Source organism: Liolophura sinensis, chromosome 1 (assembly GCF_032854445.1).
Source record: "Liolophura sinensis isolate JHLJ2023 chromosome 1, CUHK_Ljap_v2, whole genome shotgun sequence".
Lineage (NCBI taxonomy): Eukaryota > Metazoa > Mollusca > Polyplacophora > Chitonida > Chitonidae > Liolophura > Liolophura sinensis.
Window position 1 is genome coordinate 6,051,888 of NC_088295.1, and position 24,573 is coordinate 6,076,460.

Below are 24,573 nucleotides of genomic sequence, written 5' to 3' on the forward strand. Positions count from 1 at the left end.
CTAGAGACTGCACGCAGCGATGGCACGATTATGTGATCGTTTAGTGCCATCGTACCGTAGCCTCGTGTCATCGTGGCATCGCTTCGTGACATCGTGCCATCGCTTCGTGCCACCGTGCTATCGGCTTTAAGACAAGTGACGCGGTGCATCATGGTATGTACACTTAATACTATGGTCTTTCAGCCGCTTGCATTCAGCTATTTGTAAAAATCATGTGTAGATCAACTTGTGTTGTTAGGTGTCGCTGATTAAAGACATGGTTCGATGGCACGATGATGGCTCTATCCCGCTTCCATAGACTATAGATAAAAAAAATTGCTAACAAATTTGTTAACACTAACATTTTAGTTTTGACTGCATGAGTTGGGTTGGTCCTAAACATGCATGCATTTAATTGTGCTATTCCATCCCCTAGGCCTAAGGCTACTAGTAAATTGCAAGGTAGCGTAAGTTGTGGTGTAGCTACAGGCATATTCAGACCTTTTGAACCTTTTGAATGTACTTTTGCAACAAAGTCTGCATTCATGCTTGGGGTTTTACGTCGTATATACTTATCTAGACAGGCTCAACAATTTTTTTCTGTCATTAGCTGTCTTGTGTACCAGAGTGAGCCCATGCCGCCAGAGTGCTACTGCCACTAAAGTATCATGACGAAGATATCAGACACGACACCCCACCATGTCACATTATGCTGACACCGGGCTAACCTGTCCCATTTTCTTGCACTATAACCTCTCAGTGATGTGCCATTTTCAAAGACCCGATCATGGTTACGGATGCTGTAACCAATAGGCAAGCAAAGAGGTGGCCCTGTAAGTGCAGTGTCGGTCTATATATACAGCGGCGAAGTCAGACATCTCTTAAAAAAAAAAAAAACAACAACGTCGTTGTCATGCTCACTTTAGGTTAAAACAAGCAATATCACTTCACTGACCTAATGCATGGTTGAACCTGGGATCAAACCTGGCTCGGGTCATACCAAAGACTTTAAAAAAAAAAGGCAAGTGTTGCTGCTTCGCTTGGCGCTCAGTTTAGAGTAAGGAAACAGGGCTGGTTGAATGTAACGTGACGCAGTATTTGTACATACACATAGTGACTCCTCGTCGTCATATGACTGAAAAATTGCATTGTGCAACGTAAAGCGGCAGGCATAAACATACTGGTACATACATAAAACAAAGAAGGATATAACAACGTACAGGCAAGAGCAGATATGTTGTCACACTCTCTACAGGTTACAAAGCAATGAACGAAATAACAGGGTACAAGCAAGAGCGGATACCTTGAAGTTGTCACACTCACAATGGGTTACCAATTAATTATTTTTTATTTATTTGATTGTTGCTTAAAGCCATACTTTTCACTTTAGCGTATAGAACGAGTGTGTTCTGATGTTTAGGTTTGAAACCTGAGTTCAAAATTTCGGTTTTATTTAACCCATTTTCAAAAATGAATTTCTTCAAAATGGTTTTAGTAGAGTCGAAAAATAACATATTAATATTAAATAAAGCTGTAATGTGAAGAGAGAAGCAGTCGACAGTTCCCTGCTCTGCAATTTGTGGTTTGGGTAGAAATGGGAAACAATTGGTCAATGTCCAAATGTAATATCTGGTAAATATATTTAACAGTGCGAAGCACGACAAAGGGTTCGAAACCCGAGACTGGTAATCTATAGAATCAATAAATTCCAAAGGAACACTATATCATTGGCACAGTTTCACGTGTACGACGAGTAAAAACCGCAGATTAGTTCGTCGAATGTCAGTTTTGCATCCCGTGTCAGACTCTTTCTAATGAACCTCCAAAAACACAAACCATTGAAGACATACTTTGACTGATCTTGCCATCACCTCCCCAGCTGAACAGTCCAGAATGTACTAAACCCTAGCCTAGAAATATCAACAAAGAGGAGAGTATCACAGTAAACATATTGAGTAAATCCACAATTAAGAAACGTTGAAACTTAAAAACAAAGTTACATATTGTATTGCTTTGTAATTTTATTCGAAGTAAACCGCATATAACATGTCAAGCTGTATGTTCTTCCGCAGAGATATATTTCACCACATGTGTAGACCCAGTCAATGTCACCAAAGCACTAGAGACAAATCTGCGGAAAGGGGCGACCTGCTGACGGTGCAGGCCAGCGGAAACCCGCTGGCGTGTCACAGACAAAGGATTGAAGCTGCAGAATAAGCCTTGGGTTTAGATTTGAACGATTTTAGAAATCAGAGATAAGGCCTTCAGAACTCTAGGGCAGGTAACCGAGTTTGTTTTGACAAATTATGCAGTCCTGCAACATCTTAATTATTCAGATTTCTGGCGCTTCCAGTACCGTTCACACAATAACATACTAGTAGAATCAAGATGGCGACCAGCAGAGACAGTTTGTATTTGTCCGTTACAACACTAATATTCTTACCCTGTGTCATATCTAGATTATCCCACGCCAGAAAACCTAAGATTGGTAAGTCAAACAAGTTTTGTCTGAAATATTCTCTCACAGTTAAGAAATTAAGCTACACTTAAATTTCATTTGTGTCCTGAATATCAACACTTCTTCCAATGTGTAAATAACACATACCCATCTCTGTCCCAATGATTCAGGCATGCTGTACAGGGGTGCCACACGGCCATGTTTCTCCGAGGGGAATGTCTGATCCACGCTGTCTCTGGTCGAGGATGGCACGAGTCCACAGGTTCTGTGGCGTGAGGTGAACCACACCAATTCTGTGCTGGCCGCTAGAGATGGTGAGTGCGAGTTTCTGAGATCGCGGTAGCTAGTCACGGGAAATACACAGGAATAGCGCAACATGGCACGTAACTGACGATATGCCTAAAACAGATTGTTGATTCACCACCGTGAAACCCTGTTAAGACTTCTCCATTTTCACATTAAGCTGAACAATTATCGGATTTAAATTGGCCAACACGAGAGTGTGTTTTGCTGCAGATTTCCCTCGTGGCAGCTTCATGTGGTACTAACTTCCTGTCAGTACAAAGTCATTGTTTCGGTGAATTCATTCGCAATGTGTTCTGTGTTAACAGTAATATTATAAATATATGAATATTTACTTAGTATTTTCAGTGTGCTAGAACATGCGCTCGTGCACCAGACGAACATCAAGACCGTGCATCAAACCTCAGTGCAGAAATTAAGACCACGTGTTTAACTTGAAATTTTGGACTTCCCCTGCAAAACAGTTATAGACATTTCCCACAATATAGAGCCTGCGGATTTTTTCCGCATAGTGGCCGTTTACCTGTCTCATCTTTCATTCGTTTTCTGTTCTCTTTACCTAATTCTATTGTGTCAAGGGCTGGAATGGAAAACAAAATATTTTCTTCATTATTGTTATTTATTTGTATTATTGTTATAGATAGTTAAAGATAAATACTGGGTTATATAACTCAAATTCCTCAAATATTTGTGACAGTGTGTGATCTTGTGGAGGCGGCTGTCCGGGGCCTGATCACAGTCCTCCCTCACACACAACAAACGACGGTCATCTCACAGGCTGAGGCTCTCCACCTTCCCAACTTGGTGATTGACTTGCGGGTTTTCAGGTCACCACTTGGAAGAGATTTCTCTGTTGAGCTTAATCAGTCATCCGCCATCAACAGTCACATGGTCAAAGACATTCTTTCTGCCGTCGGCTGGACAACAGCGGCTGTCGTTTGAAGTCATTGGTAATCATTTGCTTCATTTACTTTATTTCATTTCACAGTATCACAGAATGTGAATATATGCATGAATTACATCAGCATCAGTACAGGCCAACGTCTTGATCTGTCCATGGACAGTATTCACGCTGCACAAATTGCCAGTACAGGCCAACGTCTTGATCTGTCCATGGACAGTATTCACGCTGCACAAATTGCCAGTACAGGCCAACGTCTTGATCTGTCCATGGACAGTATTCACGCTGCACAAATTGCCAGTACAGGCCAACGTCTTGATCTGTCCATGGACAGTATTCACGCTGCACAAATTGCCAGTACAGGCCAACGTCTTGATTTGTCCATAGACAGTATTCACGCTGCACAAATTGCCAGTACAGGCCAACGTCTTGATCTGTCCATGGACAGTATTCACGCTGCACAAATTGCCAGTACAGGCCAACGTCTTGATTTGTCCATGGACAGTATTCACGCTGCACAAATTGCCAGTACAGGCCAACGTCTTGATCTGTCCATGGACAGTATTCACGCTGCACAAATTGCCAGTACAGGCCAACGTCTTGATTTGTCCATAGACAGTATTCACGCTGCACAAATTGCCAGTATTGGCCAACGTCTTGATCTGTCCATGGACAGTATTCACGCTGCACAAATTGCCAGTACAGGCCAACGTCTTGATCTGTCCATGGACAGTATTCACGCTGCACAAATTGCCAGTACAGGCCAACGTCTTGATCTGTCCATGGACAGTATTCACGCTGCACAAATTGCCAGTACAGGCCAACGTCTTGATTTGTCCATAGACAGTATTCACGCTGCACAAATTGCCAGTACAGGCCAACGTCTTGATCTGTCCATGGACAGTATTCACGCTGCACAAATTGCCAGTACAGGCCAACGTCTTGATTTGTCCATGGACAGTATTCACGCTGCACAAATTGCCAGTACAGGCCAACGTCTTGATCTGTCCATGGACAGTATTCACGCTGCACAAATTGCCAGTATTGGCCAACGTCTTGATTTGTCCATAGACAGTATTCACGCTGCACAAATTGCCAGTATTGGCCAACGTCTTGATCTGTCCATAGACAGTATTCACGCTGCACAAATTGCCAGTATTGGCCAACGTCTTGATCTGTCCATGGACAGTATTCACGCTGCACAAATTGCCAGTATTGGCCAACGTCTTGATTTGTCCATAGACAGTATTCACGCTGCACAAATTGCCAGTATTGGCCAACGTCTTGATTTGTCCATAGACAGTATTCACGCTGCACAAATTGCCAGTATTGGCCAACGTCTTGATCTGTCCATGGACAGTATTCACGCTGCACAAATTGCCTGTATTGGCCAAGGTCTTGATCTGTCCAAATACAGTATTCACGCTGCACAAATTGCCAGTATTGGCCTACGTCTTGATTTGTCCATGGACAGTATTCACGCTGCACAAATTGCCAGTATTGGCCAATGTCTTGATCTATCCATAGACAGTATTCACGCTGCACAAATTGCCAATATTGGCCAATGTCTTGATCTGTCCATAGACAGTATTCACTCCTAAAAAAGTTGCCAGTACAGGCCAACGTCTTGATCTGTCCATGGACAGTATTCACGCTGCACAAATTGCCAGTACAGGCCAACGTCTTGATCTGTCCATGGACAGTATTCACGCTGCACAAATTGCCAGTACAGGCCAACGTCTTGATCTGTGCATGGACAGTATTCACGCTGCACAAAATTGCCAGTACAGGCCAACGTCTTGATCTGTCCATAGACAGTATTCACGCTGCACAAATTGCCAGTACAGGCCAACGCCTTGATTTGTCCATGTACAGTATTCACGCTGCACAAATTGCCAGTACAGGCCAATGTCTTGATCTGTCCATAGACAGTATTCACTCTGCACAAATTGCCAGTACAGGCCAACGTCTTGATCTGTCCATGGACAGTATTCACTCTGCACAAATTGCCAGTACAGGCCAACGTCTTGATCTGTCCATGGACAGTATTTACGCTGCACAAATTGCCAGTACAGGCCAACGTCTTGATCTGTCCATAGACAGTATTCACGCTGCACAAATTGCCAGTATTGGCCAATGTCTTGATTTGTCCATAAACAGTATTCACGCTGCACAAATTGCCAGTATTGGCCAAGGTCTTGATCTGTCTTTTGACAGTATTCACGTTGCACAAATTGCCTGTATTGGCCAACGTCTTGATCTATCCAAATACAGTATTCACGCTGCACAAATTGCCAGTATTGGCCAACGTCTTGATTTGTCCATAAACAGTATTCACGCTGCACAAATTGCCAGTATTGGCCAATGTCTTGATCTGTCCATAGACAGTATTCACGCTGCACAAATTGCCAATATTGGCCAATGTCTTGATCTGTCCATGGACAGTATTCACTCCTCAAAAATTGCCAGTATAGGCCAACGTCTTGATCTGTCCTTGGACAGTATTCACGTCGCACAAATTGCCAGTATTGGTCAACGTCTTGATCTGTCCATAAACAGTATTCACGCGGCAAAAATTGCAAGTATTGGCCAACGTCTTGATCTGTCCATAGACAGTATTCACGCTGCACGAATTGCCAATACAGACCAGTGTCTTGATCTGTCCATAGACGGTATTCACGCTGCAAAAATCCCCGGTATAGGCCAACGTCTTGATCTGTCCATGTACAGTATTCAATCTGCACAAATTGCCAGTATTGGCCAATGTCTTGATCTGTCCATGTACAGTATTCACCCTGCAAAAATTGCCAGTATTGGCCAATGTCATAATCTGTCCATGTACAGGCCAAGGTCTTGATCTGTCTTTTGACAGTATTCTCGTTGCACAAATTGCCAGTATTGGCCAGTGTCTTGATCTGTCCATGGACAGTATTCACGCTGCACAAATTGCCTGTATTGGCCAACGTCTTGATCTGTCCATGAACAGTATTCACGCTGCACAAATTGCCAGTATTGGCCAACGTTTTGATTTGTCCATGAACAGTATTCACGCTGCACAAATTGCCAGTATTGGCCAATGTCTTGATCTGTCCATAGACAGTATTCACGCTGCACAAATTGCCAATATTGGCCAATGTCTTGATCTGTCCATAGACAGTATTCACTCCTCAAAAATTGCCAGTATAGGCCACGTCTTGATCTGTCCATGGACAGTATTCACGCTGCACAAATTGCCAGTATTGGTCAACGTCTTGATCTGTCCATAAACAGTATTCACGCGGCAAAAATTGCAATTATTGGCCAACGTATTGATCTGTCCATAGACAGTATTCACGCTGCACGAATTGCCAATACAGACCAGTGTCTTGATCTGTCCATAGACGGTATTCACGCTGCAAAAATTGCCAGTATAGGCCAACGTCTTGATCTGTCCATGTACAGTATTGATTCTGCACAAATTGCCAGTATTGGCCAATGTCTTTATCTGTCCATGTACAGTATTCATGCTGCAAAAATTGCCAGTATTGGCCAATGTGATAATCTGTCCATGTACAGGCCAACGTCTTGATCTGTCCATGGACAGTATTCATGCTGCAAAAATTGCCAGTATTGGCCAATGTCTTGATCTGTCCATGTACAGCATTCATGCTGCAAAAATTGCCAGTATTGGCCAATGTCTTGATCTGTCCATGTACAGCATTCATGCTGCAAAAATTGCCAGTATTGGCCAATGTCTTGATTTGTCCATGTACAGTATTCATGCTGCATTAAGCATATTTTTGTTTGTTTATTTGATTGCTGTAAACAACGAATTGAAAAATCTTTCATTATTGTACTTCCAATGTTGATTCATCAGGTCTATGTGTGGAGGAAACCAAACCCGTTGCCAGGTAACTGAGAAACCAGTCATTCACAGAGAAAAACTGAAAGTGTTGAAGTTTGTATTTCAATAGTTAAAAAAATACACAGCTCCTTACAATTTAAAGAACAGGGTACTGTGGTTTAAGATCATTGAAATGCTGTTATTTCGTACTGTAAGTTAATGTAAGTCTTATTATATAATAGTTCGTGAAACCAGGAACCAGTTTCTGGTGATATATTTGTATTGGTAGGTTTCATTAGTAGATAATAGGACAAGGAAACAAGAAAACCAGCAACCAGTTTCTCGTGATATATCTGTATGGTTAGGTTTCATTCGTGGACAATAAGACAAGGAAACCAGAAAACGAGGCGGTATCGTTAGTGGATAATGTCATATGGAAGCAATGAAGCCGTGTCTCGTGATACTTCTGTCTGGGAGTGTCTCGTTAGTGGACAATGTCACAGGGGAGCCAGGAACACGTGTCTCGTGGTATTTCTGTGTGGGAGGGTCTCGTTAGTGGGCAATGTCACTAGGAAGGCATGAACACGTGTTTCGTAGTATTTCTGTGTGGAAGGTTCTCGTCAGTGGGTAATGTCTGGAAGCCAAAATTTATGGACAATGTCACAAGGAAACCAGGAACCCGTGTCTCCTGATATTTCTGTCTGGGAGGGCCTTGTTAGTAGACAATGTCATAAGCAAGCCAGGAACCCGTGTCTCCTGATATTTCTGTCTGGGAGGGCCTTGTTAGTAGAAAATGTCATAAGCAAGCCAGGTACCCGTGTCTCCTGATATTTCTGCCTGGGAGGGCCTTGTTAGTAGACAATGTCATAAGCAAGCCAGGAACCCGTGTCTCCTTGAATTTCTGTGTGGAAGGGTCTCTTTAGTGGGCAATGTCACATGAAAGTCAGAAACCCGTGTCTCGTGGTATTTCTGTGTGTGTTGGGAGGGGTGGGGGGTCTCTTTAGTGGACAATGTCACAAGGAAGCTAAGGGCCCGTTTCACAAAGCTGATATGTTATGTGAACGAAACTACCATAGGCAACTGTAGGTATCCCGCCGCCATAGTAGTTACGTGCAGACATCGTCTCGTTCTCAAGATAACAAGCTTTATAAAATGCTATTATACTTTATACATGAAAAACTAAGTTCTGTTTGTGGTTTCGAAGGTTTCAACCTGTTTAGTGCATGACCTTTTCCATGTCGTTTTGTCACTAGATACCACAAAGCGTGATAAACTTTTGCGGGAACTACGCCGGCAACTTGTACACATGTGCGTGTTTTCGTTAACGGCGACCTCTGGACACTACATAAAGGTCAATCCGGATACGATATTGTTCCCAGGAAGCATTTGGTTTACATTGGTAGAGGCGATATCTGGAGAAGGTTCGCAGGTATGGCCAGGGATACATTTCATTGTCGCTCAGTGCAGGCACTGGGAGGTACTGGGCATAATTTGGAACTATCACTAGGAGGAATACCAAAAAAAATAATTTTGTAATTTGTTGAACGCAAAAGTTGAAGCATTGTTAACATATCGATCTGAAATTTGAGAGCTGAAGTGTTTGAGACATTATTGAGTGCTTCCAGTGTCGGAATTGCAAGCAATAACTTCGTTGGGGAAAAAGTGCAATGTAAACTTATCCCCCTGGGTGCATGCGGAATATACCCATCCGTGAATAATTCTTCCGTCACCGGTGCCAGGCATTTGTTAAATTTACTATCGAAGAGTGAATTTAACTGTATCTGCAAAAAGAATACATATTCAATGGTGTAGGGTACTGGCAGGGCTCACGAGAAATAACGGTGTGAAAAACAGTAAGAAATAGAGCTCGTGATATTTGCAGGCGAGAGTGGGATGCCGTGACAAATAGAAGTAGTAATTGTTATGAACCTTGGATTGATTGGTTTATGATCGATGGTTGTTTAACACCATATTCTAAATTCTGGATCTAAATGTAGATATGACGTCCTTAACACACAAATCAATATAACTAACAAAGCTTAGGACTGGAACTAGTGGTCTTGAGCTGGACGCATGTAGTTGGCGCCTTAAAAACCAAATGGACTTCATGCTTTTGTCCGACGTACTAGGACGTTTTTAGTGTTTGACACTATCTAAGTGTCTGTGCCTGGTGGAATCGAAGTATAATGCAATGGAAGGCTGTGTAGTTTCAACCAAGCACGATCTTAAACTGCATATGTAAGCTGACAAAATGCTAAATCAGTTCTGACTGAACAGTTTCATAAATATGAAAAACATTTGAAAATAAAATGCAATAACTACTCTATTTGGGTAAAATACCATTCATTAATTTATGATGTCCTCAGACAAACACTAAATTTGGCAAATCAACACTTTTTCAAATAGAATACGTATTTATAAATGCAGATATAGATATAAACAACCTGGAGCAAAGGCAAAGCACCATCATGGTGCTGATATGTCCGATAATTAACCCATCCACAGAGGTGACCCTGACTATACGAGCGGAAGCCCGCTACAGTTTGGTAATACATTGTGGTATGTTGGTGGATCAAAACCTGCCACTGAACTAAATCATGAGAAACATGTTATATATTAAGTAACATGATCAAAATTGACCAGAACAAGAAATATTTATGTTCCGTCTTCTAATTTTATGTTTCTGCTGACGAACCTATGGGGGCCTCCATGACGGAGGTGATCACAGTGCCAGAGCGGCGCAATGACTCGCGTCTGTCACCAATGCGGTCGCTGTGAGTTCAAGTCCTGATCAAGCTGGCTTCCTCTCAGGCCGCAAGTGGGACGGTCTGCCAGCAGCCTGTGGTTGATGGTGGGTTTCCCCACACCAGATGGCTGGCCGCTGTCGTATTCGAACCCGCGAAAAGGGATATACTCGCGAGTTCGTGGTTAAAAAAACAACAATCAAATAATTAAAAATAAATAGATAAAAAAATAAAGAACGAACCTGTGATTGTGAATTTGGGTAATTCAAAACAGCGATAACAGTATGATGTTTTTCCTTAGGTGTTGAAGGTGGAACATTTTATATATGTAGGCAACATATTTGTTGAGTGACGTGCGTTTCCGGTTCGTCATTTCTGACGTAACGCCACAGGAAGCCCTTGTGACACGCAAGGCGGATGTACACGCTAATGTGGTGTTTGTGACAGAGAAGTGGAGAGATTGTATGCGGGAACAAAGGCGGGAATGGGTGGAAGTTAAACACCTGGTGACAAGTGATCAAGCCAACCCAAGTGTAAGTCAACTGTATGGTGGTAGAATTTGGCGGGTGTAGTACAAAACTTATTTCCATTTTAGATATTGACGAGACGGAAAAGAGGTAACTGACAAAAAGTGATTGTGGGTCAACAACTAAATATTGAAATAGGGAAAAAATGACAATTGGGACAGAATTTACGTCAACCAAGTTTACTCAAACGCTCACCTGATATTGGACATCTTGTTACCAGACACCTTCGCACTTTATACAACATGGGAATCCACTTATATTTTTTCATACATTAAACAGTTACTATACTTTTCATCTTCAGACTGTTTTACCACGTGGAGGTGCTCAAACCTTTTCCATGTTTCAGCTATTGAACAGCCTGCTGCTTGAGGCTATCAAAATATTTTGTCAAAAGGAGTTTGCGCTGTGTATCTCTATGCTTCAGACATTGGCTGTCTTGTTTGCCTCAGGGAACTTTATCAAACCTCTCCATGTTTCAGATATTTGACGGTCTATTACCAAACACCTTCAGACGGCTTTGTCACACGGAGCTTTATCAGCACAGTCTGTTACCAAACACCTTCAGACGGTTTTCTCACATGGAGCTTTATCAGACCAGTCTATTACCAAACACCTCCAGGCGGTTTTGTCACACGGAGCTTTATCAGCACAGTCTATTACCAAACACCTTCAGACGGTTTTGTCACACGGAGCTTTATCAGCACGGTCTATTACCAAACACCTTCAGACAGTTTTGTCACATAGAGCTTTATCAGCACTGTCTATTACCAAACACCTTCAGACAGTTTTGTCACACGGAGCTTTATCAGCACAGTCTATTAACAAACACCTTCAGACGGTTTTGTCACACGGAGCTTTATCAGACCAGTCTATTACCAAACACCTTCAGACGGTTTTGTCACACGGAGCTTTATCAGCACAGTCTATTACCAAACACCTTCAGACGGTTGTGTCACACGGAGCTTTATCAGCACTGTCTATTACCAAACACCTTCAGACAGTTTTGTCACATGGAGCTTTATCAGCACTGTCTATTACCAAACACCTTCAGACAGTTTTGTCACACGGAGCTTTATCAGCACAGTCTATTAACAAACACCTTCAGACGGTTTTGTCACACGGAGCTTTATCAGCACAGTCTATTACCAAACACCTTCAGGCGGTTTTGTCACACGGAGCTTTATCAGCACAGTCTATTACCAAACACCTTCAGACGGTTTTGTCACACGGAGCTTTATCAAACCCTCTCTATGTTTCAGATATTTGACGGTCTATTACCAAACACCTTCAGACGTTTTTGCCACACGGAGCTTTATCAGCACAGTCTATTAAAAAAACCCTTAGACGGTTTTGTCACAGGGAGCTTTATCAGCACTGTCTATTACCAAACACCTTCAGACGGTTTTGTCACACGGAGGTTTATCAGCACTGTCTATTACCAAACACCTTCAGACGTTTTTGCCACACGGAGCTTTATCAGCACAGTCTGTTACCAAACACCTTCAGACAGTTTTCTCACACGGAGCTTTATCAGCACAGTCTATTACCAAACACCTTCAGACGGTTTTGTCACACGGAGCTTTATCAAACTTCTCCATGTTTCAGATATTTGACGGTCTATTACCAAACACCTTCAGACGTTTTTGTCACACGGAGCTTTACGAGCACGGTCTATTACCAAACACCTTCAGACGGTTTTGTCACACGGAGGTTTATCAAACCCTCTCCATGTTTCAGGTATTTGACGGTCTATTACCAAACACCTTCAGACGGTTTTGTCACAGGGAGCTTTATCAGCACAGTCTATTACCAAACACCTTCAGACGGTTTTGTCTCACGGAGGTTTATCAGCACAGTCTATTACCACACACCTTCAGACTGTTTTGTCACACGGATCTTTATCAAACCCTCTCTATGTTTCAGATATTTGACAGTCCTGTACCAATCACCTTCAGACGGTTTTGTCACGTGGAGCTTTATCAAACCCTCTCCATGTTTCAGATATTTGACGGTCCTGTACCAATCACCTTCAGGCGATTTTGTCACACGGAGCTTTATCAAACCCTCTCCATGTTTCAGATATTTGACAGTCCTGTACCAATCACCTTCAGACGGTTTTGTCTCACGGAGCTTTATCAAACCCTCTCCATGTTTCAGATATTTGACAGTCCTGTACCAATCACCTTCAGACGGTTTTGTCACACGGAGCTTTATCAAACCCTCTCTATGTTTCAGATATTTGACAGTCCTGTACCAATCACCTTCAGACGGTTTTGTCTCACGGAGCTTTATTAGACCATCTCCGTGTTTCAGATATTGGACAATTTGTCACTAGATGGCTTCAGACTGTTTTTTTTTATCACTTGGATTTTCCTTCATTTATCTCTGTGTTTCAGATATTGGACAGCTTGTTACTGGATGCTTTCAGACGGTTTTGTCATATGGATTTTTCTCTGTTTATCTCTGTGTTTCAGATGTTTCAGATATTTGACGGTCTATTACCAAACACCTTCAGACGGTTTTGTCACACAGAGCTTTATCAGCACGGTCTATTACCAAACACCCTCAGACGGTTTTGTCACACGGAGCTTTATCAGCACTGTCTATTACCACACACCTTCAGACGGTTTTGTCACACGGAGCTTTATCAGCACAGTCTATTACCAAACACCTTCAGACGGTTTTGTCACACGGAGCTTTATCAGCACAGTCTATTACCAAACACCTTCAGACGTTTTTGTCACACGGAGCTTTATCAAACCCTCTCCATGTTTCAGATATTTGACAGTCTATTACCAAACACCTTTAGAAGGTTTTGTCACACTGATCTTTATCAAACCTTCTCCATGTTTCAGATATTTGGCGGTCTATTACCAAACACCTTCAGACGGTTTTGTCACACGGAGCTTTATCAAACCCTCTCCATGTTTCAGATATTTGACAGTCTATTACCAAACACATTCAGACGGTTTTGTCACAGGGAGCTTTATCAGCACAGTCTGTTACCAAAGACCTTCAGGCGATTTTGTCACACGGAGCTTTATTAGACCATCTCCGTGTTTCAGATATTGGACAATTTGTCACTAGATGGCTTCAGACTTGTTTTTCACTTGAATTTTCCTTCATTTATCTCTGTGTTTCAGATATTGGACAGCTTGTTACTGGATGCTTTCAGACGGTTTTGTCATGGATTTTTCTCTGTTTATCTCTGTGTTTCAGATGTTGGACAGCTTGTTACTAGATGCTTTCAGGCGGTTTTGTCATACGGTTTTTTCTCTCTGTGTTTCAGATGTTGGACAGCTTGTTACTAGATGCCTTCAGACTATTTTGTCGTGGAAGTTGGGCACATCCCCCATAACTACACCGAAAGAAGCTGTACTGTGTTCCACCCTATTCCTCTTCCCAATGTAACCAGCCTCCCCAATCTTCTGGTAACTCCCCTTACTTTTCCTTAAGGTCAAGCCTTCCATTTTGTACTCAGCCACCAAATAACTCTGAAATAAGAAGTTAAATGCTGACTATATCCGTTGCTGTTATACTCTTTCTTTGGAAAATTGCATATGCTGATGGGTTTCTCTATAATCTTGAACATAAAATATGACATAATATTGGTGTTAGCTAACACACTTGTGAACAACCGAACACTGTCTTTGTGTTGATGTGATAGTCTGTGGTGATCGGGTATGTTGTGGCGATAGGAAAGGCTGTGGGTGTCAGGAAAGGCTATGGTAATGTGATAGGCTGTGGTGATCGTGTAGGCAGTGTCGGTGGGGTGGGCTGTGATGATGAGATAGGTTATGATGATAGGATAGGCTGTGTTGTTAGGATAAGCCATGATGATGGGATATGCTATGGTGATTTTAATAGCTATGATAATGGGATAGGCTATGATGGTGGGGTAGACTATGATGATTGGGTAGGCTATGATGATTGGATAGGCTATGATGATGGGATAAACCATGGTGATGGGATAGGCTATGGTAATGGCATAGACTATAATGATAGAATAGGCTATGTTGATGAAATAGGCTTTGATGATGGGATAAGATATGGTGATGGGATAAGCTGTGTTGATGGGATAGGCTGTGTTGATGAAATACGCTATGGTGATGGGATAGGCTATGATGATTGGATAGGCTATGATGATGGGATAAACCATGGTGATGGGATAGGCTATAGTGATGGTATAGACTATGATGATTGGAAAGGCTCTGATGATGGGAATGGCTAGCGTGACGGGATAAACCATGGTAATGGGATAGGTTGGCCTGGATAGTTGTCTCAAACGAGAAAACTGTTGAGAACAAAAAAGTATGAGATAGTCTAATTTAGTGAAAAATTATTACATAGAGTTAATGGGACGGCTACAATCAACAGAGGTCACTAGCGGTATTTCCGCTCAAACACAAATCAGTGAACTTTATTGCAGGCCAGTCGTGTTCAAGTAATGTATATGCCCGGTTTACAATTCCCCTCTATTACTTGCTATTCTTTCGTACTTCAAGTTCTTTTGTTTCACATCTCTTGATTTTCTGTCGCTTTATTAGGTCAATACAGTTCATTGTGTAAGTCACCCAAAAGTCGTTTGTGAACGTAGTGAGCATATCTTGAAAATACTTTTGCATTAAGCCTCTCGACTAATTCACTTACACGATGGCGATCGGCATCATAGTGGGAGAAAAGCGGGCGTAGTCCATCGAAAACCTACATGTGCGACCATCCCAGGTTGCTGGCTGACCTTCCCACGGAGAACTCGCACTTGCACGGTGGGGATAAGCATTATAGTGGGAGGAAAGCGGGTGCAATCCAGGGAAAACCTATATGTACGACCATCCCAGGTTGCTGGCTGACCTTCCCACGGAGAACTCGCACTTCCACGATGGGGATAAGCATTATAGTGGGAGGAAAGCGGGTGAAGTCCAGGGAAATCCTACATGTGCGACCATCCCAGGTTGCTGGCTGACCTTCCCACGGAGAACTCGCACTTACACGGTGGGGATAAGCACTATAGTGGGAGGAATGCGGGAGCAATCCAGGGAAAACCTATATGTACGACCATCCCAGGTTGCTGTCTGACCTTCCCACGGAGAACTCTCACTTGCACGGTGGGGATAAGCACTATAATGGGAGGAATGCGGGTGAAGTCCAGGGAAAACCTGCATGTACGACCATCCCAGGCTGCTGGCAGACCTTCCCACGGAGAAATCTCACTTACACGACGGCGATCGGGATTCTAGTGGAGGGAAATCGGGTGCAGTCAAGCGAAAACCTGCATGTACGACCATCCCAGGTTGCTGGCTGACCTTCCCACGGAGAACTCGCACCTACACGATGGCGATCGGCATTATAGTGGGAGGAATGCGGATGAAGTCCAACGAAAACCTACATGTACGAGCATCCCAGGTTGCTGGCAGACCTTCCTACGGAGAACTCTCATTTACACGATGGCGATCGGCATTATAGTGGAGGAATGCGGTGAAGTCCAACGAAAATCTACATGTACGAGCATCCCAGGTTGCTGGCAGACCTTCCTACGGGAGAACTCTCATTTACACGATGGCGATCGGCATTATAGTGGGGAGCAAAACGAATGCAATCCAGCGAAAACCTGCATTTACGACCATCCCAGGTTGCTGGCTGACCTTCCACGCAGAACTCTCAATTACACGACGGTGATCGGCATTATAGTGGGAGGAAGCGGGTGCAGTCCAGGAAAATCTACATGTACGACCATCTCAGGCTGCTGGCAGGCCTTCCCTCGGAGAACTCGCACTTACACGATGGCGATCGGCATTATAGTGGGAGGAATGCGGTGTGAAGTCCATCGAAAACCTACATGTACGAGCATCCCAGGTTGCTGGCAGACCTTCCCACGGAAAACTCTCAATTACACGATGGCGATCGGCATATAGTGGGAGGAAAGCGACCATCCCAGGCTGCTGGCAGACCTTCCCACGGAGAACTCTCAATTACACGAATGGCGATCGGCATTATAGTGGGAGGAAAGCGGGTGAAGTCCAGGGAAATCCTACATGTGCGACCATCCCAGGTTGCTGGCTGACCTTCCCACCGGGAGAACTCGCACTTACACGGTGGGGGATAAGCACTATAGTGGGAGGAATGCGGGAGCAATCCAGGGAAAACCTATATGTACGGACCATCCCAGGTTGCTGTCTGACCTTCCCACGGAGAACTCTCACTTGCACGGTGGGGATAAGCACTATAATGGGAGGAATGCGGGTGAAGTCCAGGGAAACCTGCATGTACGACCATCCCAGGCTGCTGGCAGACCTTCCCACGGAGAAATCTCACTTACACGACGGCGATCGGGATTCTAGTGGAGGGAAATCGGTGCAGTCAAGCGAAAACCTGCATGTACGACCATCCCAGGTTGCTGGCTGACCTTCCCCACGGAGAACTCGCACCTACACGATGGGCGATCGGCATTATAGTGGGAGGAATGCGGATGAAGTCCACGAAAACCTACATGTACGAGCATCCCAGGTTGCTGGCAGACCTTCCTACGGAGAACTCTCATTTACACGATGGCGATCGGCATTATAGTGGGAGGAATGCGGGTGAAGGTCCAACGAAAATCTACATGTACGAGCATCCCAGGTTGCTGGCAGACCTTCCTACGGAGAACTCTCATTTACACGATGGCGATCGGCATTATAGTGGGAGCAAAACGAATGCAATCCAGCGAAACCTGCATTTACGACCATCCCAGGTTGCTGGCTGACCTTCCCACGCAGAACTCTCAATTACACGACGGTGATCGGCATTATAGTGGGAGGAAAGCGGGTTGCAGTCCAGGGAAAATCTACATGTACGACCATCTCAGGCTGCTGGCAGGCCTTCCTCGGAGAACTCGCACTTACACGATGGCGATCGGCATTATAGTGGGAGGAATGCGGGTGAAGTCCATCGAAAACCTACATGTACGAGCATCCCAGGTTGCTGGCAGACCTTCCCACGGAAAACTCTCAATTACACGATGGCGATCGGCATATAGGAAAGCGACCATCCCAGGCTGCTGGCAGACCTTCCCACGGAGAACTCTCAATTACACGATGGCGATCGGCATTATAGTGGGAGGAAAGCGACCATCCCAGGCTGCTGGCAGACCTTCCACGGAGAACTCTCAATTACACGATGGCGATCGGCATTATAGTGGGAGGAAAGCGACCATCCCAGGCTGCTGGCAGACCTTCCTGCGGAGAACTCTCACTTAAACGATGGGGGATAAGCATTTATAGTGGGAGGAAAGCGGGTGAAGTCCAGGGAAAGCCTACATGGTAGGTCCATCCCAGGTTGCTGGATGACCTTCCCACGGAGAATTCTCACTTACGCGATGGGTATAAGCATTATAGTGGGAGGAATGCGGGTGAAGTCCAGGGAAAACCTGCATGGACGACCATCCTAGGTTGCTGTCAGACCTTCACACGGAGAACCCTCACTTACATGACGGTGATGGGCATTATAGTGGGAGGGAATGCGGGTGAAGTCCAGGGAAAACCTGCAAGTACGACAATCCCAGGTTGCTGGTAGACCTTCCCACGGAGAACTCTCACTTACACGACGGTGGATCGGCATTATAGTGGGAGGAAAGCGGGTGCAGTCCAGGGAAAACCTACATGTACGACCATCCTAGGGCTGCTAGCAGACCTTCCCACGGAGAACTCTTATCGACCGCATTAGTGAAAGATTCCCGAGTCATTGTGTTGAGCTAGCCAGCTAACCACTCGGCCACGGAAGCCCCAGCATGTTTTTTCTAGGTGTAAAGTTAAATAGTTGCTCCCGATAGACTCCCTGAATTCCATTTCAAGTCATACAGTAGACGATCCTAGACTTTTCGATCAGATTGATTCCGATTCTGTGTATATATTTGCAGAAAGGTTCCTCGTTACATCTCCGTAAAGTACGAACGATGACCACAGACTTTCAGGTATTTCAGCCCCTTCCATGACACTGGAGTGACGCTAATCCGCAGCGGGAGTGGAGTGTAACACACGGCCTTGTGACTCACAAGAGAAACCTCTTCCTGAACACCTTCCACGACACCGGAGTGACGCTAATCCGCAGCGGGGAGTGGAGTGTAACACACGGCCTGGTGACTCACAAGAGAAACCTCTTCCTGAACACCTTCCACGACACTGGAGTGACGCTAATCCGCAGCGGGGAGTGGAGTGTAACACACGGCCTTGTTACTCACAAGAGAAACCTCTTCCTGAACACCTTCCACGACTTTAGGACCGAGCCCGTCCTCGTAGCCGCCACAGAGGTATGAAGGCGGTGGCTAAGTTAAGTTGACAAATGTAAAGGTGGGCAATAAGTACATCGGGTGAGATCTGTGGACATGCTCTTTCTACAACGTTCAGTGTCAAAGCTTTTAGGCAGCCATGGAACAGATTTCAGTTTGTTGTTTGTTTAAGAAATAAAACGCATTTTGCTATGCTCAAATGGTTGTTCACTCGGGAGGCCTGTGGCCCCTCGTTTCTCAAAACAGTGGACAACTTCCGTCTGATGTGCATTATCTTGGTGATTTGAGCATGGTGAACTACGTTTTTATTTCTATTCTTACACACAATTATGAAATAATGGTGCCATTGTTGTTGGGGGGAAGGGGAGGGGGATAACACCGAAAACAACCGCTTCTCTCCTTTTTGTTAATATGTAACGGTCCTAGGTTGTGTTGTTATGATTTTGGGCAAGGTCATGCCACTGGAATGGGTGGGAAATAAATCATCCAATCAGAGCGAGGCACATTTCCAGCCAGCACCTCTCCATGTCTAAATGTGAACATAATATTTTTGTGACGACAGAGAAATGATGATTGTAAGTCAAACTAATAAAAAAACTGTCAGAAGTCAACGATTTGTTTCGTGGAGAAACCTGTACATTCAGCTGAAGCTTAAATGGAAGGTGCTTCCTGAGGTGGTAGTGTAACCGAGAATTTGATTACCATGTGGAGCCGTTTTCGAGAGACTCAGGCCTATAACTTCCTTAAATCGGGTAACACTCTGTGTCTAGGTGACGGTAGGAGTAGAGCCAGGCGCGCCGACACAGGTCACAGAGGCAACCGACGATTGGGAGGGAAGAAGGGTTGAGTGTAAAACACTACTCAAAGAGCGGGATTGTTCTTCAGACGGTCTCTAGATGTATGTAACTCCTAAGACTGGATTCGTTCCTGTGACTAGTTACGGATATTGTCCCCTGTATGCCAACACTAGCGTGCCTCAGAACAGTGGCTGCAGTGGCGCGGAGACAGTGGTGTGTGTACTGAATGTTGCATCACGGGAGGTGCCATCATCGAGTATAAGCTGTTCATTCCCATCGCTTGCTGATAATACCAGCAATCCACCGATTTTAGAGGTGTTAGATCGTTGACAAAACGCATTGCCGTTGCCCATATTGCGCTTATCGAGATATACTACCTAGATACTTGTTGTTATATGCCACTTCTTTATATCTCATACGCGGTATGAATGCCTCTTGGCCACATGATGTCGGTGATGGTAAATAATTAACCTTTAGACTTAATTGCCTGACCAATTATATGCAAATTTATTTTGCCTTTGTCCTTAAAACATGTGAGCTGTCAAATTTTGAAGAAAACAGACGTTCTGACAGCACAATCCAGCTTCCCTTTTTTATTAGCGAAATGGATCCGCCCAGCGACCATGACGAGGACGGCAACTGTGTATAGATTGTCAATTTGAGCACACTGCGCTCACTATTGCTTTTAGTGTTAAAGTTTTTGGAGGAATGTTAGAATTCTTAATTAGTCATGTTTTGGTGTTGATTCTGGGATCAGTTTGGTCTTTGGCAACCAAAACCCCGACAACCATTAACTAAACTGGTTGAATCGTTCCCCCATTTTCGCCTTCTAATACATCAACATGCATGAGGCAGTTCAGTTTCTGATTTATATACTGTCAACTTGCCATGTCAATCTAGGGTCATGGGATCTTCTCACATCTGTGTGCTGGGGTTGACTGTTGATACAGGCACCACCATTTATCATGCGAGTTCATCACGACAACAGCATCAGCTACACTGGTTTCTCCATCGACATTTTGGATGAACTGGCGCATCAGATGAAATTCAAGTAAGTTCATTGGGCAGGTGAGTTGGTATCAGATACAATAGTGTGAGATGTGTACGTTTATAACAGAAAGGGATGAAGGAATATTCGTGCTTTATTGAAAATCTTAATTGCATTGGCGAGAGGGCGTGGGCCTCTGTATATACAGAAATAATGAATAATAGACAGAGACGACGATATAATAACTGATAGCCAGGGTTGTACATGCTCATAATAATGACAACCAGCTACTGGGTAACACCACTTGTACAGATGTCAGTAACCATGAATGTATAATGATCACAGATGCAGCATATCACCACAGAGGGATACATGAAGCGAGTTATCTCCCGTGAGCCACCGACACGGTTTCCATCGTTACGTAGTGATTATATAAGCATTTCTAGGAAAGAAGTTCTACATTCCGCCACTATATTGGTGGGTGACGTCGCTCGTGATGTAGTTTGTACAGTCTTACGTTACTACAGTCTGGTTGTCATGCACCAGTATGACCCCCAAATCTCTCTTTCAGACGTAAGAAAGTTTGTCAGTAAACTGCCAGGGTGTATATAATGGTTTACGATGAATACGCCAGTTTCCTTATACCATAAAACTGGCCGACATTGTTTAAAACAAAATTAAGCCATTAATTGCGTGTTGTATTTAGGTTATAAATTTCGGATTAAATTTCGTTGAACTGAATCCGCTACTGATATTACTGGCGTAGGGTAAATAGCTGAGAGAAAAAACAGTTGCGACGTCATGTTGATTTGAAAATGGAAATGTTGATATTTTATGTATATATTAACAGACTTTTAGTCATAGATTTGTTAGCATAAGCGATTAAGGGGAATATCTTGTTTTCAGTAGGCCTATCCTATGAGATCTGACAGCTACGTTTTGTATTTCACCAGCTACATCATAATACAACCACCGGACAACTTTTACGGTGCCCCGAATGCTGATGGAACTTGGAAACGGCATGGTGGGCATGGTATACAGAGGCGTAAGGAGAATTTATATTTCTGTTTGTACAGAGGGGAACAGGGGATTTATGTTAATGTGGTATATAGATAGGTAAGGAGTATTCATGTTACATGGTGTAAAGAGGGGTAAGAAGAATTTATGTTACACGGTATAAAGAGAGGTTAGCAGAATTCGTGTTACATAGGATACTGAGGGTAAGGATAATTCCAGTTACATGGTGTACAGAAGGATAGAGAGTATTCATGTTGCATGGTGTTTAGAGGGCTATGGGGAATTTATGTTATATGGTATACAGATGGGCAAGGAGGATTTCGTGTTACATGGCGTTTTCCAGGAAGCGGAAATGGCTATCGGTCCCCTTCACCATTACTTCGCTGAGAGAAAACGTCAATGACTTCAGCGTTCCCTTCTTAGAGGACAGTACCGGTATCTTAACGGTCTCCCCGGGGTATGGGAGCAACAAGAGTCTGTTCCAGACAATAAAGTCTTACTCCGTTCAGGTGTGGATCTGTGTTCTCTGCTCTGTTTTTGTTATTGGCGGTACCTCGCTGGTTGTGAACCGATTTACGCCATTCGGGAGGAAACCAGAGGCTCGCCCCTTTCAGGCAAAGTACGAGTGTAGCCTGGAGGATAACATGTGGATGGCGTACAGCTCAGTCACAAAACTAGGTAAGACAGCGCCCAGTAAACTCCAAGATTTGGTAAGGGTTTTTGTTTTGTATTATGGTGAAGACTGAATAGGCTAACTTTCATACTTAGATGTCCTGTATACTCATAATTGATATTTCATCTTCCCTAGATGTTTTAAGCAGTCCTCAGCACATTTTGTTTTGTAGGTATTCAACACAGCCCAGAAGCCGTTTCCGGCCGCTGTCTGATTGGATTCTGGTGACTGTTCACCATTCTGCTGGTGACCACCTACACAGCCAACCTGGCCGCTTTCCTCACCGTATCCCTGCCACCACCGCCTATTAACACGTTGGGGGAGCTTCTAGCTCAAGATAAGATACAGCCAATCGTCCAAGCGGGAAAGAGCTTTGAGACCGTTTTCAAGGTGAGTGTTGACGTCTTTGAGATATTTAAGTGTCATCTATGAAGTGTTCAAAACATTTATTAAGTTTATGGCTGCAGGTAAAGCCCATGACACTGTGGGAAGCAAAAAGTGCCGTCTGATTACATGTAGGACAGCCCTTTCATGATTTGTCCCCACGTTAGTCAGGGAGCTGTTCTGACTCCGGGACAGTGTGTGAATATTAACATTAAAAACGATTCTTACCACAATGGCGCATACGAAATTATGTAATTACTCCATTCCGTTAAGACCACGTCTTGAACAGATCAAATTTAAATACGGATGCATGTTCCTTTGCAGTGGGTGCTCTGAATAGAATAATGTGACCAATGCTTGAAAGTCATTATGACCATTGTACTAGCGGGACCTACAACCGATGTATAGGTCCATTACACCAAACAGAGCGTTTTGTCTGAAGTGTTTACAATCTACCTAGACTGAAGACGTTATTCATTGTTTCTATAAAGTCCAACCATACGTGCATCTGTTTGCTAAATTGAATGACAAATATAAGGTTCAAATGGCGGGGGCGGGGGGTGGAGGGTAGCAGTACTAATCTGTGTTACAGCAAAAGTAGAAACAGCGGTGTTAGGACCTTAGAAAATTGCCATGGGTATCACTTATAATGTATAATATAGCACATACTTTAATTGGTAGTAAATATCTGTAGTGGTTGATGAAGCTGGCATTAGCTTGTATGACTTGCTTTCACCTTGTGCCATGCTTGTTTGTTAGGACTCCACATCAGAGCTGTACATGACGGCCTGGAACAGGATGAAACACTCTCCACAGATTCCTGTACAGAGTCAGATTTTAGATTTGATCAGTACGGGGCAGTTTGCTTATGTCGGGGACAGGCCATTGCTAGATTACATCGCCAGTAACAGCTGTCTTACGTTCTCTGTAGCCGCGGGCAGTTTTGATGCTATGAGGTACGGGATGGTGCTTCCACAAGGAGCTCGCTACGCACGGACCGTCAACCACCTGTAAGTTTCTTCTGGAAAGCTTTAGCTGTAAGCTTTTAAGTTAAGGGTGAATCTTTCTGTGACAGCTGCCTTTCTCCTTACCGTACCTCCACAGTTTCTGCTTCTATTTCCCTGGTTTTTGCTTGTCTGTTCCTAGTTCTTGCTTTCGTTTTCCCAGTTGTTGCTTGCCATTCCCTCATGTGGGGTTTGTGATTCCATAGGAAGGAGACATGGGATCAAACCCGAGTGGGGTCATAGCAAAGACTTGGTACTTTTTCCTGCCTCGCTTGGCGCTCATCACTGGGAGGTCAGAGAAAGGACACGGTACTGGTTAGTCCGATGTCATTGTAATTAGACTAGAGGTAGTGTCATGCCGGGTGTCATCGACATGGTCCTTTAGTGCAGACATTGTTAATTACGACGTAAAACCCAAACATATGTGCATACATCTTTTCGTCTTCTCCATGAATTTTCCGTCGCCAAATCTTACCTAACATTAAAACCAATTCAGTTTATCATCATTCACTCATCATTTGTAGATATATACACTTCTAAACTCAACAAACAGTGTCTTCTCCCCTTTGTTCTTTATTTATTTATTTGATTGGTGTTTTACGCCGTACTCAAGAATATTTTCACTTATACGACGCCGGCCAGCATTTTGGTGGGTGGAAACCGGGCAGAGCCCGAGGGAAACCGACGACCGTCCGCAGGTTGCTATCAGACC

At 44.0% G+C, this 24,573-nt stretch overlaps 1 protein-coding gene across 1 annotated transcript; it reads left to right on the forward strand.

The window, feature by feature from the left end:
- Window positions 1-22,129: 22,129 nt before the first annotated feature.
- LOC135462002 (glutamate receptor ionotropic, kainate 3-like) lies at window positions 22,130-23,871 on the forward strand. The gene is made up of 3 exons (XM_064739327.1): window positions 22,130-22,478; window positions 22,736-22,863; window positions 23,617-23,871. The coding sequence occupies exons 1-3, from the start codon at window positions 22,130-22,132 to the stop codon at window positions 23,869-23,871; spliced, it is 732 nt and encodes a 243-aa protein (XP_064595397.1).
- The last annotated feature ends 702 nt before the right edge of the window (window positions 23,872-24,573 follow it).